The sequence below is a fragment of the Nerophis ophidion genome, linkage group LG12 (assembly GCF_033978795.1).
Source record: "Nerophis ophidion isolate RoL-2023_Sa linkage group LG12, RoL_Noph_v1.0, whole genome shotgun sequence".
NCBI classification, from domain to species: domain Eukaryota; kingdom Metazoa; phylum Chordata; class Actinopteri; order Syngnathiformes; family Syngnathidae; genus Nerophis; species Nerophis ophidion.
This window is the reverse complement of record NC_084622.1, coordinates 65,105,842-65,117,817: the sequence shown is the minus strand read 5'-3', so window position 1 is coordinate 65,117,817 and position 11,976 is coordinate 65,105,842. Positions and strand designations below refer to the sequence as shown.

At 43.1% G+C, this 11,976-nt stretch overlaps 1 protein-coding gene across 1 annotated transcript in view; it reads left to right on the top strand.

The window, feature by feature from the left end:
* cdh13 (cadherin 13, H-cadherin (heart)) overlaps positions 1–11,976 on the top strand; it is a 795,802-nt gene that overhangs the window by 575,601 nt on the left and 208,225 nt on the right. The window contains exon 9 of the mRNA XM_061917999.1: positions 8,632–8,772. Coding sequence (XP_061773983.1) covers positions 8,632–8,772 — 141 coding nt within the window. The remainder of the gene's footprint in view (positions 1–8,631; positions 8,773–11,976) is intronic.

Genomic DNA, 11,976 nt, shown 5'->3' with positions numbered 1-11,976 from the left:
GGTAGGCCCACATAAGGGCAAGGAAAACTCACACCCAGTGGGATGTCGGTGACAATGATGACTATGAGAACCTTGGAGAGGAGGAAAGCAATGGATGTCGAGCGGGTCTAACATGATACTGTGAAAGTTCAATCCATAATGGATCCAACACAGTCGCGAGAGTCCAGTCCAAAGCGGATCCAACACAACAGCGAGAGTCCCGTTCACAGCGGAGCCAGCAGGAAACCATCCCAAGCGGAGGCGGATCAGCAGCGCAGAGATGTCCCCAGCCGATACACAGGCAAGCAGTACATGGCCACCGGATCGGACCGGACCCCCTCCACAAGGGAGAGTGGGACATAGAAGAAAAAAGAAAAGAAGCGGCAGATCAACTGGTCTAAAAAGGAGGTCTATTTAAAGGCTAGAGTATACAAATGAGTTTTAAGGTGAGACTTAAATGCTTCTACTGAGGTGGCATCTCAAACTGTTACCGGGAGGGCATTCCAGAGTACTGGAGCCCGAAATGAAAAAGCTCTATAGCCCGCAGACTTTTTTTGGGCTCTGGGAATCACTAATAAGCCGGAGTCCTTTGAACGCAGATTTCTTGCCGGGACATATGGTACAATACAATCGGCAAGATAGGATGGAGCTAGACCGTGTAGTATTTTATACGTAAGTAGTAAAACCTTAAAGTCACATCTTAAGTGCACAGGAAGCCAGTGCAGGTGAGCCAGTACAGGCTGAATATAACTAAATGCCTGCATTTTTTTTAGTAAGACCAACATTTTTAGAGTATTGTAGGTCTCTTTTTATTTTTAATAACATTGTTATTCTGAAGTAACCACAATTTAATAAAATGCTTCCTACCATGAATGCGACTTCTTGAACATATTTTGACACTGTGACTACCAGCGTAATTAGGTTAGCAGCTAGGTATTGTTATTGCCCAAGTACAACAAAACTTTGTTGATTGACTGATGGATTTAATTAGACAAACAAACAGTGTTTAGGGTCAAAGAACAGCTATGAGAAAAAACTCAAAAGCAAAGCATATATACGTATCACAACATACAACTCCAGACTTGCAACACAGGGGAGGGAGTGGGGGCTACGGTGGCGGGCTGCAGCTCTTCAGGCACTGCCCAGCCGTCATCACCCCTAAAGGATTCGCGTCGAGGGCGTTGGATGAATTATTCATGACTTATCGTGTTAAGCAGTGTTAGCTCAGATTTATCAGAGAGCCAGATGCAGTCATCAAAGGAGCCACATCTGGCTCGAGAGCCACAGGTTCCCTACCCCTGTTTTAAGTGGACATCGCTCTTAAAAAATGCGATTGATACCACTTGAGTGTTTTGGGTTTTTTTGACTGTGTTTCCATTGTAAGAAGTCCGTAAACCAAACAAGGCTGATTGCCGCAACATAAAACGTCGGGCAAGGCATCTTGGTTTTAAAGACCTCGTGAAAGGCTTCTCACTATAACTTTTAGTAGAAAAATAAAACAAGCGACAGATTCCTGTGATTACTTTCAACATGTAATAAAACTTGCAATACCGAGGCCATACTTTACAACAACAGAGTGCTGGATATAATATTCCAATTTCCCAAGATGTGAAATGTGCTGGGTTGGTGCCGTTTCTTTAAGGTAGACTTTTATTTTCCCCTCGCTCTAAAACCAGCAAATGTGACATCTTCACACTGCCTTTAACACTCTGCCTGTTATTACAGGTGCAAATATTCCAATTAACGACGCAGAAACGGAGGAAGCTTGTTAGGGAGATTGTACTAAAGGTCTATTATTCAAAATGGACGTTTTCAACGATGTTGTAACAGTAACACACGTCCCGAGAGATTGTTCACGGCCTCCAAATGTGAGGATCATTCGTCATCGCCCTCCGTTGTTTGCTCTACTTTTGACAGGAGAGGCATTTTCATGGAGTTAATGGCAAACCTCCTTCTTTGTGGACACGACCAACCCTTTTATCCCAGATGAGCCTGTTCCAGGAATAGACTTAGACTTAGACCAGTGGTTCTTTACCTGGTTTGAGGTACAGAACTCCAGCAGATTCTTACGCGCATTCACCGAACCCTTCTTTAGCGAGAAATAAAATATAACATTTATATGTTTTTGGTAACACTTTAGTATGGGGAACGTATTCTAAGTAACAAAGACTAAATTTCGAGTTATTTGGACACTAGGGGAACATATTCTAAGTCATAAAGACTTAATTTAGAGTTATTTGGTTAGAGTTATAATAAGGTCATGCCGAGTAAGGCATTAATAAGTATCAATCAATCAATCAATGATTATTTATATAGCCCTAAATCACTAGTGTCTCAAAGGGCTGCACAAACCACAACACAAACCACTACAACAGGGGTAGGGAACCTGTGGCTCTAGAGCCAGATGTGGCTCTTTTGATGATTACATCTGGCTCTCAGATAAATCTTAGCTGACATTGCTTAATGCGATAATTATGAATTATTTCGCTGATAATAACAAAAATAACCTGCAAAATACAAAAAATTATCATGCATTTAAATCCATCCATCCGTTTTCTACCGCACCTGTTCAAGAAGTCGCATTAATGGTAAGAAGTATTTTATGTCACGATGGGGGGGTTGCAGCTTGCTGCGGGGTCGCTCTCCCAGGAAGGCAGACGGACTACTCGGGACATGGCATTTAGGTAAAAACATGATTTCATTTTAACTAAAAAAATATACAAAAAAAAATCGCTCACAGCGGAGGCACAACTTGGGCTAAAAAACAAAGCTAACGCATAAACAGACTAAGAACATAAATCTAACAAAACTTACTTGGCATGGCATGAAGCACGAAACTATGGCAAGGCATGAAACAAGTCAGCACAGGGCGACTGACTGGCAAAGACGAGCTTAAATACTGCCTCTGATTAGTGCTCGGGAAGCAGGTGAGCGGGCATTTTGTCCACCAGAGACAGGTGGACAAAATGAGTAACCAAGGAAACCAGACAAGGGAGTGGAAAAAAAAACAGGAACTTAAAGAGTCCAAAGGACAAACAGCACATGGCCAAACAAAAACATGATCAACAGACATGACATTTTATTTATTATTGGTTAGCTTCAGAATAACAATGTTATTAAAAAGAATAAGAGACTTATCATACTCTAAACATGTTGGTCTTGCTTAATATGAAATATTTGGCTTTCACGGCTCTCTCAGCCAAAAAGGTTCCTGACCCCTGGACTACGACATCCTCGGTAGGCCCACATAAGGGCAAGGAAAACTCACACCCAGTGGGACGTCGGTGACAATGATGACTATAAGAAACCTTGGAGAGGACCGCATATGTGGGCAACCCCCCCCCCCGTGATTGATGTGCAATACATCAATCAATCAAATCTTACTTATATAGCCCTCATTCACGAATGTCTCAAAGCTAATATAGTTAATACCGGTATATTTTAGAAAGCGGCATATATCCATCCATCCATCTTCTTCCGCTTATCCCAGGTCGGGTCGCGGGGGCACCAGCCTAAGCAGGGAAACCCAGACTTCCCTCTCCCCAGCCACTTCGTCTAGCTCTTCCCGGGGGATCCCGAGGCGTTCCCAGGCCAGCCGGGAGACATAGTCTTCCCAACGTGTCCTGGGTCTTCCCCGTGGCCTCCTACCGGTTGGACGTGCCCTAAACACCTCCCTAGGGAGGCGTTCGGGTGGCATCCTGACCAGATGCCCGAACCACCTCATCTGGCTCCTCTCCATGTGGAGGAGCAGCGGCTTTACTTTGAGTTCCTCCCGGATGGCAGAGCTTCTCACCCTATCTCTAAGGGAGAGACCCAAACTCATTTGGGCCGCTTGTACCCGTGATCTTATCCTTTCGGTCATGACCCAAAGCTCATGACCATAGGTGAGGATGGGAACGTAGATCGACCGGTAAATTGAGAGCTTTGCCTTCCGGCTCAGCTCCTTCTTCACCACAACGGATCGGTACAACGTCCGCATTAGTGAAGACGCTGCATAGCGGCATATATTTGAGATAATACCACCATACCGGTATATTTTGATGTGCCTTTGTTACGGCCGTTAGCAACCGGTGTAATTATATTAGAAATTACATTACTTTTTGGGTTAAGTAACGAGTAACTATTATTCATTAGCATTGATTACTTGTCAGAACTCTGATATGAACAGTAATGCGATGTTGAGTTTAAATTAGACACTTTGTTAATAATACCGTTATATATCTTATATTGCAATGCGACCTAATTATACCGCGATATCAGTATTGATCCATATCGCCCAGCCTTAGCTTCACCAGAAGCTTCCTTTTTGCGTACCTGTCGACATAAAGAAAAGTAATACAAGGAGAATATTGTGGATTTTTTTCCACTTGCTTATAGAGCATCATTTTCAAGTGTATGCACTAATTCAAGAGGAAATCCATTCACACACTGATGGCGGGAGCTGCCATGCAAGGCGCTAACCTGGACCCATCAGGAGCAAGGGTGAAGTGTCTTGCTCATGAACACAACTTGACTAGGATGGTAGAAGGTGGGGATTGAACCAGCAACCCCTCAGATTGCTGGCACGGCCACTCCCCCAACCTCGCCACGCCGTCCCCACAATGACGGAAAGACGTAATTAAAAGTGTAAGCAAAAATGTGTCTCTTTGTTATGCCGTCTCTGAGGTTATGTAGAGCAGGGGTGTCCAAAGTGCGGCCCCGGGGACCATTTGCAGACCGCAGGTGATTTTTTTAACGGCCCTACGGCACATTTTAGAAATACGATTGAAAAATGTTTAAAACGTAAAAAGTGATATAAAGGAGCAAACAGGTGAAATGTAACAAGAAAATGTTGCAATGTTTACTTTAATAACACAAAGCTGCCATGCAGGCTGTTTCTTTCTTTGAAAAAATAATAATGAATCAAAATCAATGTCATCATGAATTATTGACCTATTCAAGGCTCCAATGACCTCACGTTAAATGTTCCTCTTTGAGATATTTTTGGGGGAAAATGTTGCATATTTTGTGTTCGCCATATAAAAAACTGAGCAGTTTTTTTAAATAAGGGCCTAAAATGAACGACCAAAAAACATAAACAACAATAAAACTTATAATTGATGGATGGATCTGAAGTTGATCTCGATATTATTGTGTTAAAAGTAAACAGTAAAAAAATGTATAATTAATTTTTGAACACTTTAATGAGTAGGACCTTTTTGGATCCCCGATCATTTTAGTGTGATTTGTTTTTAAGTGTCATTGCTCAAAAAATAATAATGTATTAAAATAAATGGTGTTATCAGTTATTGACTTTTTTAAGGCTACAGTTCTTATATAATCTGAAATATTCCATAAAAAAAAAAATATTGGGTGATAATATTGCATATTTTGTGTTTTTTTTCCATCAAAAAACAGGGTTTTCTTTGACAAAAAGAGCATACAACTTAAATCTTTAAAATCATTATATTGACAGATGGACATAATGTTGATCTGGAGATTTAAAACTTGAATAATAATAAAACTAAATTATATTGAATAATGACACATTTTTTTATATGTTTTTGACCAAAACCCTTTGGGGTCCCCGGGACATACTTGCCAACCTTGAGAACTCCGATTTCGGGAAGTGGGGGGTGGGCGTGGTTGGGGGCGTGGTTCGGGCCGGGGGCGTGGTTAAGAGGGGTGGCGTATAATTCACCAACTCGAGTATTTCATATATATTTCATATATATATGAAATACTTGACTTTCCGTGAATTCTAGCTAGCTATATATATATATATATATATATATATATATATATAAAAGAATTAGTTGAATTTCCGACGGCACCTATCAAATACACAGTAATAAAAACACGGTTGTTCTACTAACTCTACTGTGTTTGCTGGTTACTAAAAAAACAACAACACTTACTTTTCACTATTTGAGTAACCTTTGTTCTACCATTTGTGTATTGGCGAGCCATCTCCGAATCTGGGAACATCCTTCACAGATTTGTTGTAGACATCTGCAAATGAGAACGGGATGTTGCTTCCAGCTATCAGCATAGCCATCTTTGTCTCAGCATAGGATACACCATCGGGTCTCCATTTTGTGAGGTGGACCATAATACTGGGTTGTGATCGATGCTTTGTGCTTCGGCCGCCGTGTTCAATGGAGAAGTCTGTTCTACAAAATTTATAGGCAACATAGTCCTTCCCCTTCGAACTCTCCTGGATAAACTGAAATTCTTGTTTCCATTCGTTCTGGAACTTGCAAGCGTAATTCTTCATTTTGCTCGTCGTGGGTGTAATATATTGGGTTGGAGTCAATAACCAGGCGACGTGATGAAGTTACGTCTCTTTACTGTGGGCTTCAGAACAGACTCCGTAATGCATGTTCCTTGACTGCACTTAAATGTAGAATATATTTACATTCTATTCTATGGACAGTAGATGGCAGTATTGTCCTGTTTAAGAGGGTCACAACATTGAGTCAGGTCTGAATGGAGCTGGAAGGGGCGTGGCCTCCAGCCCCGCCTGAATTTCGGGAGAAAATTTGTCCCGGGAGGTTTTCGGGAGAGGCACTGAATTCCGGGAGTCTCCAGGTTGGCAAGTATGCCCCGGGATCAAAATGGCCCCCTCTTGCTTTGATTTTTAAGTCTGCGGCTCGAAGTGGAAAACGTTTGGACACCTCTAATGTAGAGTAAAAACTGCAACTACTCGCAAAAGCGGTAACGATTCAATTTGATTCATTAAAACCCGGTGATACATGTTAAATTGGGCTTTGGTCCACGAATCCATTACGGAATGTGTTGGGGAGGAGAAACAATCTGTTGAAACATAATAAGACGTTCATTAAATCAACCATTGTAAGAGTAAATGACTTGTGAGTCTGTGTTATCTGTGGTAGTTGGGATTAATCTGGTCTGCCTCCGTAATGGAGAGGGATGTTTTACTGGCTTCTCGGATTACCTGCATCAGCAGTTTCTGTGAGAGGATGATGTTTCTTTGCTGGGTTAGAGTCGGGACATTCTGCGGATGTAACGGGTTTCAGCATACAAGGGGAGGCGATATATCACATTTTTACAGTGAATGTTGTTATAACTAGTGTTGTGGGGCGATAATTCAGGATTGTACTGCATATTATAAAACAAATATGAGTCTTTGTCTTTTGGGAAATGTTGTCTCTCCAGACTGGAGTAGAGGCGTTGAGAATTGGAAGGTAAAAAGTTTGATCTGATTTGATGGTGGTAGCAGGGGGGGGGGGTGTATATTGTAGCTTCCCGGAAGATTTAGTGCTGCAAGGGTTTCAGGATATTTGTTCTGTTGTGTTTATGTTGTGTTACGGGGAGGATGTTCTGCCGAAATGTATTTGTCATTCTTGTTTGGTGTGCGTTCACAGTGTGGCGCATATTTGTAACAGTGTTAAAGTTGTTTATAAGGCCACTCTCAGTGTGACCTGTATGGCTGTTGACCAAGTGTGCCTTGCATTCACTTATCTGTGTAAAAGCTGCCTATATATTACGGAATTTTTTTTATGACAAAAATGAACCTTGCCTTGAAAAAAAGCTTGAAAAACACTGTGTTAGAGTGTCCGCCCTGAGATCGATAGGTTGTGAGTTCATAACAAAGACTCTAAAAATGGGACCCATTACTTCCCTGCTTGGCACTCAGCATCAAGGGTTGGAATTGGGGGTTAAATCACTAAAAATGGTTCCCGGGCGCGGCCACCGCTGCTGCTCACTGCTCCCCTCACCTCCCTGGGTGTGATCAAGGGTGATGTGTCAATTGCAGAAAATAATTTTGCCACACCTAGTGTGTGTGTGACAATCATTGGCAAGAATTCTAGAAAATACGGTTATAACAAGTCATTCTTTTCAATATTCGCCCGAAAAAGGGTGGAGTGCCATCTCCGGGTTGGGGAGGAGACCCTGCCCCAAGTGGAGGAGTTCAAGTACCTAGGAGTCTTGTTCACGAGTGAGGGAAGAGTGGATCGTGAGATCGACAGGCGGATCGGTGCGGCGTCTTCAGTAATGCGGACGTTGTATCGATCCGTTGTGGTGAAGAAGGAGCTGAGCCGGAAGGCAAAGCTCTCAATTTACCGGTCGATCTACGTTCCCATCCTCACCTATGGTCATGAGCTTTGGGTCATGACCGAAAGGATAAGATCCCGGGTACAAGCGGCCCAAATGGGTTTGGGTCTCTCCCTTAGAGATAGGGTGAGAAGCTCTGCCATCCGGGAGGAACTCAAAGTAATCGAGAGAGGAGCCAGATGAGGTGGTTCGGGCATCTGGTCAGGATGCCACCCGAACGCCTCCCTAGGGAGGTTGTTAGGGCACGTTGGGAAGACTATGTCTCCCGGCTGACCTGGGAACGCCTCGGGATCCCCCGGGAAGAGCTAGACGAAGTGGCTGGGGAGAGGGAAGTCTGGGTTTCCCTGCTTAGGCTGCTGCCCCCGCGACCCAACCTCGGATAAGCGGAGGATGATGGATGGATGGATGGATTCTTTTCAATAAAATAATGACTTGTAATATGTATTTTTTCGTAATCCACGTTGAAGATCCAGATCCCTTTAGAAATCCATCTGGTGAGAACGTAGCTGGATTATTAATTATTGACACGCGCTTGCAATCCGGGTCGCGTGTGGAGGTAGCAAATGTTCTAACCTAGATGCAACTGTTTTCCAGACGCTGCCAACCACCACGTATGAGCTAGAAATTGTGGCCAAGGACATGGCGGGAAGTGAAGTGGGCCTGACAGGGACCGCCACTGCCACCATTACCATCACAGACAAGAACGACCATGCTCCTGAGTTCACACACCCCCTGGTGAGATATCCTTTTGTTTACTTCTTCTCCACTTCTTCTGCAGGGTTTTTTTTCCCTCGTAACCTCCTTTCGTTCAGGCGGCTGCAGAGACAACCTGTAAAAAATGTTCGGCTTGCCATGCAAGGAGGTTTGATTTTGAGCTAAGCTCGATTGGGCGAATCAAAGACGTCCCGGTAAACAATACTGAAAGACGTTTATAATGTTTGTGGTCATCATGTGAAAAAACTACAACTTTAAGAATACTATTCCTCTGAGACGTTATTTTATGGTGTAAAAGCAGGGGTTGTCAAACTAATTTGAGCTCAGGGGCCACAGGGAGGAACATCTGGTAAAACTGTGGCATGATAACTTCAAACAAAAAATCCAAGCATAATCTGAAAATGTACAAGTCATAATGTTGTTGATTTTTGTTGTTAAAGGGGAACATTATCACAATTTCAAAAGGGTTAAAACTAATACAAATCAGTTCCCAGTGGCTTATTTTATTTTTCGAAGTTTTTTTCAAAATTTTACCCATCACGCAATATCCCGAAAACCGGCTTCAAAGTGCCTGATTTTAACCATCGTTATATACACCCTGGCCGCAGAAGAAATTTTATTTAAAAAAATAAAAATAAATAAATAATTTTTAATTTTATTTTATTATTTTATTAAATCAACATAAAAAACACAATATACACTTACAAATAGTGCACCAACCACAAAAAAACTCCCTTTTTCATGACAAAAACGTCCCTTTTTCATGACAAAGAAGAAAAGAAAAAGAAAAAAAAGGACACCTTTTACAGCTTCAACTCTTTTGGGAGGGCTGTCCACAAGGTTGCAGAGTGTATTAAAAGGAATTTTCGACCATTCTTCCAAAAGCGCGCTGGTGAGGTCACAGGGGGGGCCTGGCTCTCAGTCTCCTTTCTAATTCATGCCAAAGGTGTTCTATCGGGTTCAGGTCAAGACTCTGTGCAGGCCAGTCAAGTTCATCCACACCATACTCTGGCATCCATGTCTTTATGGACCTTGCTTTGTGAACTGGTGCACAGTCATGTTGGAAGAGGAAGGGCCCTCATGTCAACTCAGTTCTCGGGGGCCGGGTAAAACATGTTTGCGGCCCATGGGCCGTACGTTTTACGCCCCTGGTGTAAAGTCGCCTTTTGCATGTATCGGGGCGGTATAGCTCGGTTGGTAGAGCGGCTGTGCCAGCAACTTGAGAGTTCCGCTTGGATAACTTAGATCAGGGGTGTCAAACTCAAATACAGAGCGGGCCAAAATTTAAAACTGAACAAAACCGCGGGCCGAGATTGAACAAATTAACCTTTTAATAGGGACCCGAACATGTTTTGACCAAGTAAGGCTTATATAACTTTATAGTGACATGCAAAATCCAGTTTCAAATAATAATAATTAAAAAATATCAATGGCATATCAAATCAAATAAAAACACAAATTTAATACCTTTTTTCGGTGGCGGGTTTGAGTTGGAGGCGGGGTTTGGTGGTAGCGGGGGTGTATATTGTAGCGTCCTGTAAAAGTTAGTGATGCAAGGGGTTCTGGATATTTGTCCGGTTGTGTTTGTGTTGTGTTACGGTGCGGATGTTCTCCCGAAATGTGTTTGTCATTCTTGTTTGCTGTGGGTTCACAGTGTGGCGCATATTTGTAACAGTGTTAAAGTTGTTTATACGGCCACCCTCAGTGTGACCTGTATGGCTGTTGACCAAGTATGCCTTGCATACACTTGTGTGTGTGTATGAGCCGCATATATTATGTGAGTGGGCCGGCACACTGTTTTTATGGAAGAAAAGCGGACGTGGCGACATGTAGAGAACGCCAAAGGCAGTGCTTTTACGGCCCGCCCCCAATATTATTGTCCGGGTGGCAATTGGGAGAAATTCGGGAGGGGCACTGAACTTCGGGAGTCTCCCGGGAAAATCGGGAGGGTTTACGAGTATGAGTATTAGCGGTGAATGTGGTGTTACAGCGGCGGGCCAGCTCTAATGCTAATCAGATATTGCCTCAAGGGCCAAATGAAATGACACGGCGGGCCAGAGTTTGACACCCATGACTTAGATATTGTGTTTCACTATGTAAAGCGCTTTGAGTCACTCGAGAAAATGGCTGTATAAATATAATTCACTTCACTATTGCAGTCCCTCAAAACACCTTCCTACACAAGCAAATGCTTGTTTACACCCACTCTATTGCTTTGACCTTCACCTTCTTGGGATGGGAAAAAAAAGTGTTTCTGCTAAGTATAAACTCAAGGTAATCCCTACAAGAATTAGAGTCTGCAGATAATGTATTTGACAAATAACAAGACATCTTAATAATTGTCTGATATGGGTGCACGGGCCAGATAAGGGAATGGTGAGCAAGAGTAGGCGTAGACGTGGTTCGTTTTAGTCAGCCGTGCCTCAAGGCATTTGCAAAACAGACTAAACCTGCCTGACGGACATCATCTGGAAAAAATGTTGGAGAAAATTTGGAGAAAAAGCTCGAAATCAATGCCCATTTTTGCACCTCGTGACTGATGTGTCAATAGCCGCCGCCCCTGGCTGCGCCCCGAGGTGCGGTTGTTGAATCGATGTTGCGCGGTTGTTAATGGAAACGTCCACAGATGCGATCCGTTTGGAAGACACATCGCACTTTGCCACAAGCCCAGCCTCCCTGGAAGCTCTCCCGTGATGTATTTGGACGTCGGGCTCGCTTGCGAGGATCACAGCTCACGTGTGAAATGTTGCGGCTCAGAGGGCTGGGCTGGGGCCGTCCAGAGTGCACCGTGTCCCGCGTCCCTGCTTAATGTTCTCATTTCTCAGCGGGAGGAGATTCGGTTAACGGAAGAGAAAATGGACCTCTTAAAAAGCAAGTGTTTGATGGCGCTATATTTTCCCAATTTAAATGCTTTCACAATTCCCAACGGCTGCCAAACCGGCCATCAATTATTGATGACTCCCCGGCTGTCCGGCAGCATACGTTTATTTGCATCTGCATGTGTTGATGACACACTCTAGCTTTAAATGTTTGAATTATTCAAACACGCACTCAGTTTCAGTTCAGTTCATTTTATTTCGGACACGCAAAACAGATTACGTACGTGTACAAACTAAGGTTGGAAGTTTTCATTTTAACATGTCTGAAAATCAGAGTCTTAAATAATTTAATAATCCCTGAGGGGAAATTACGATTTTCAGCACAATCCCACTCAAGATTAGACAA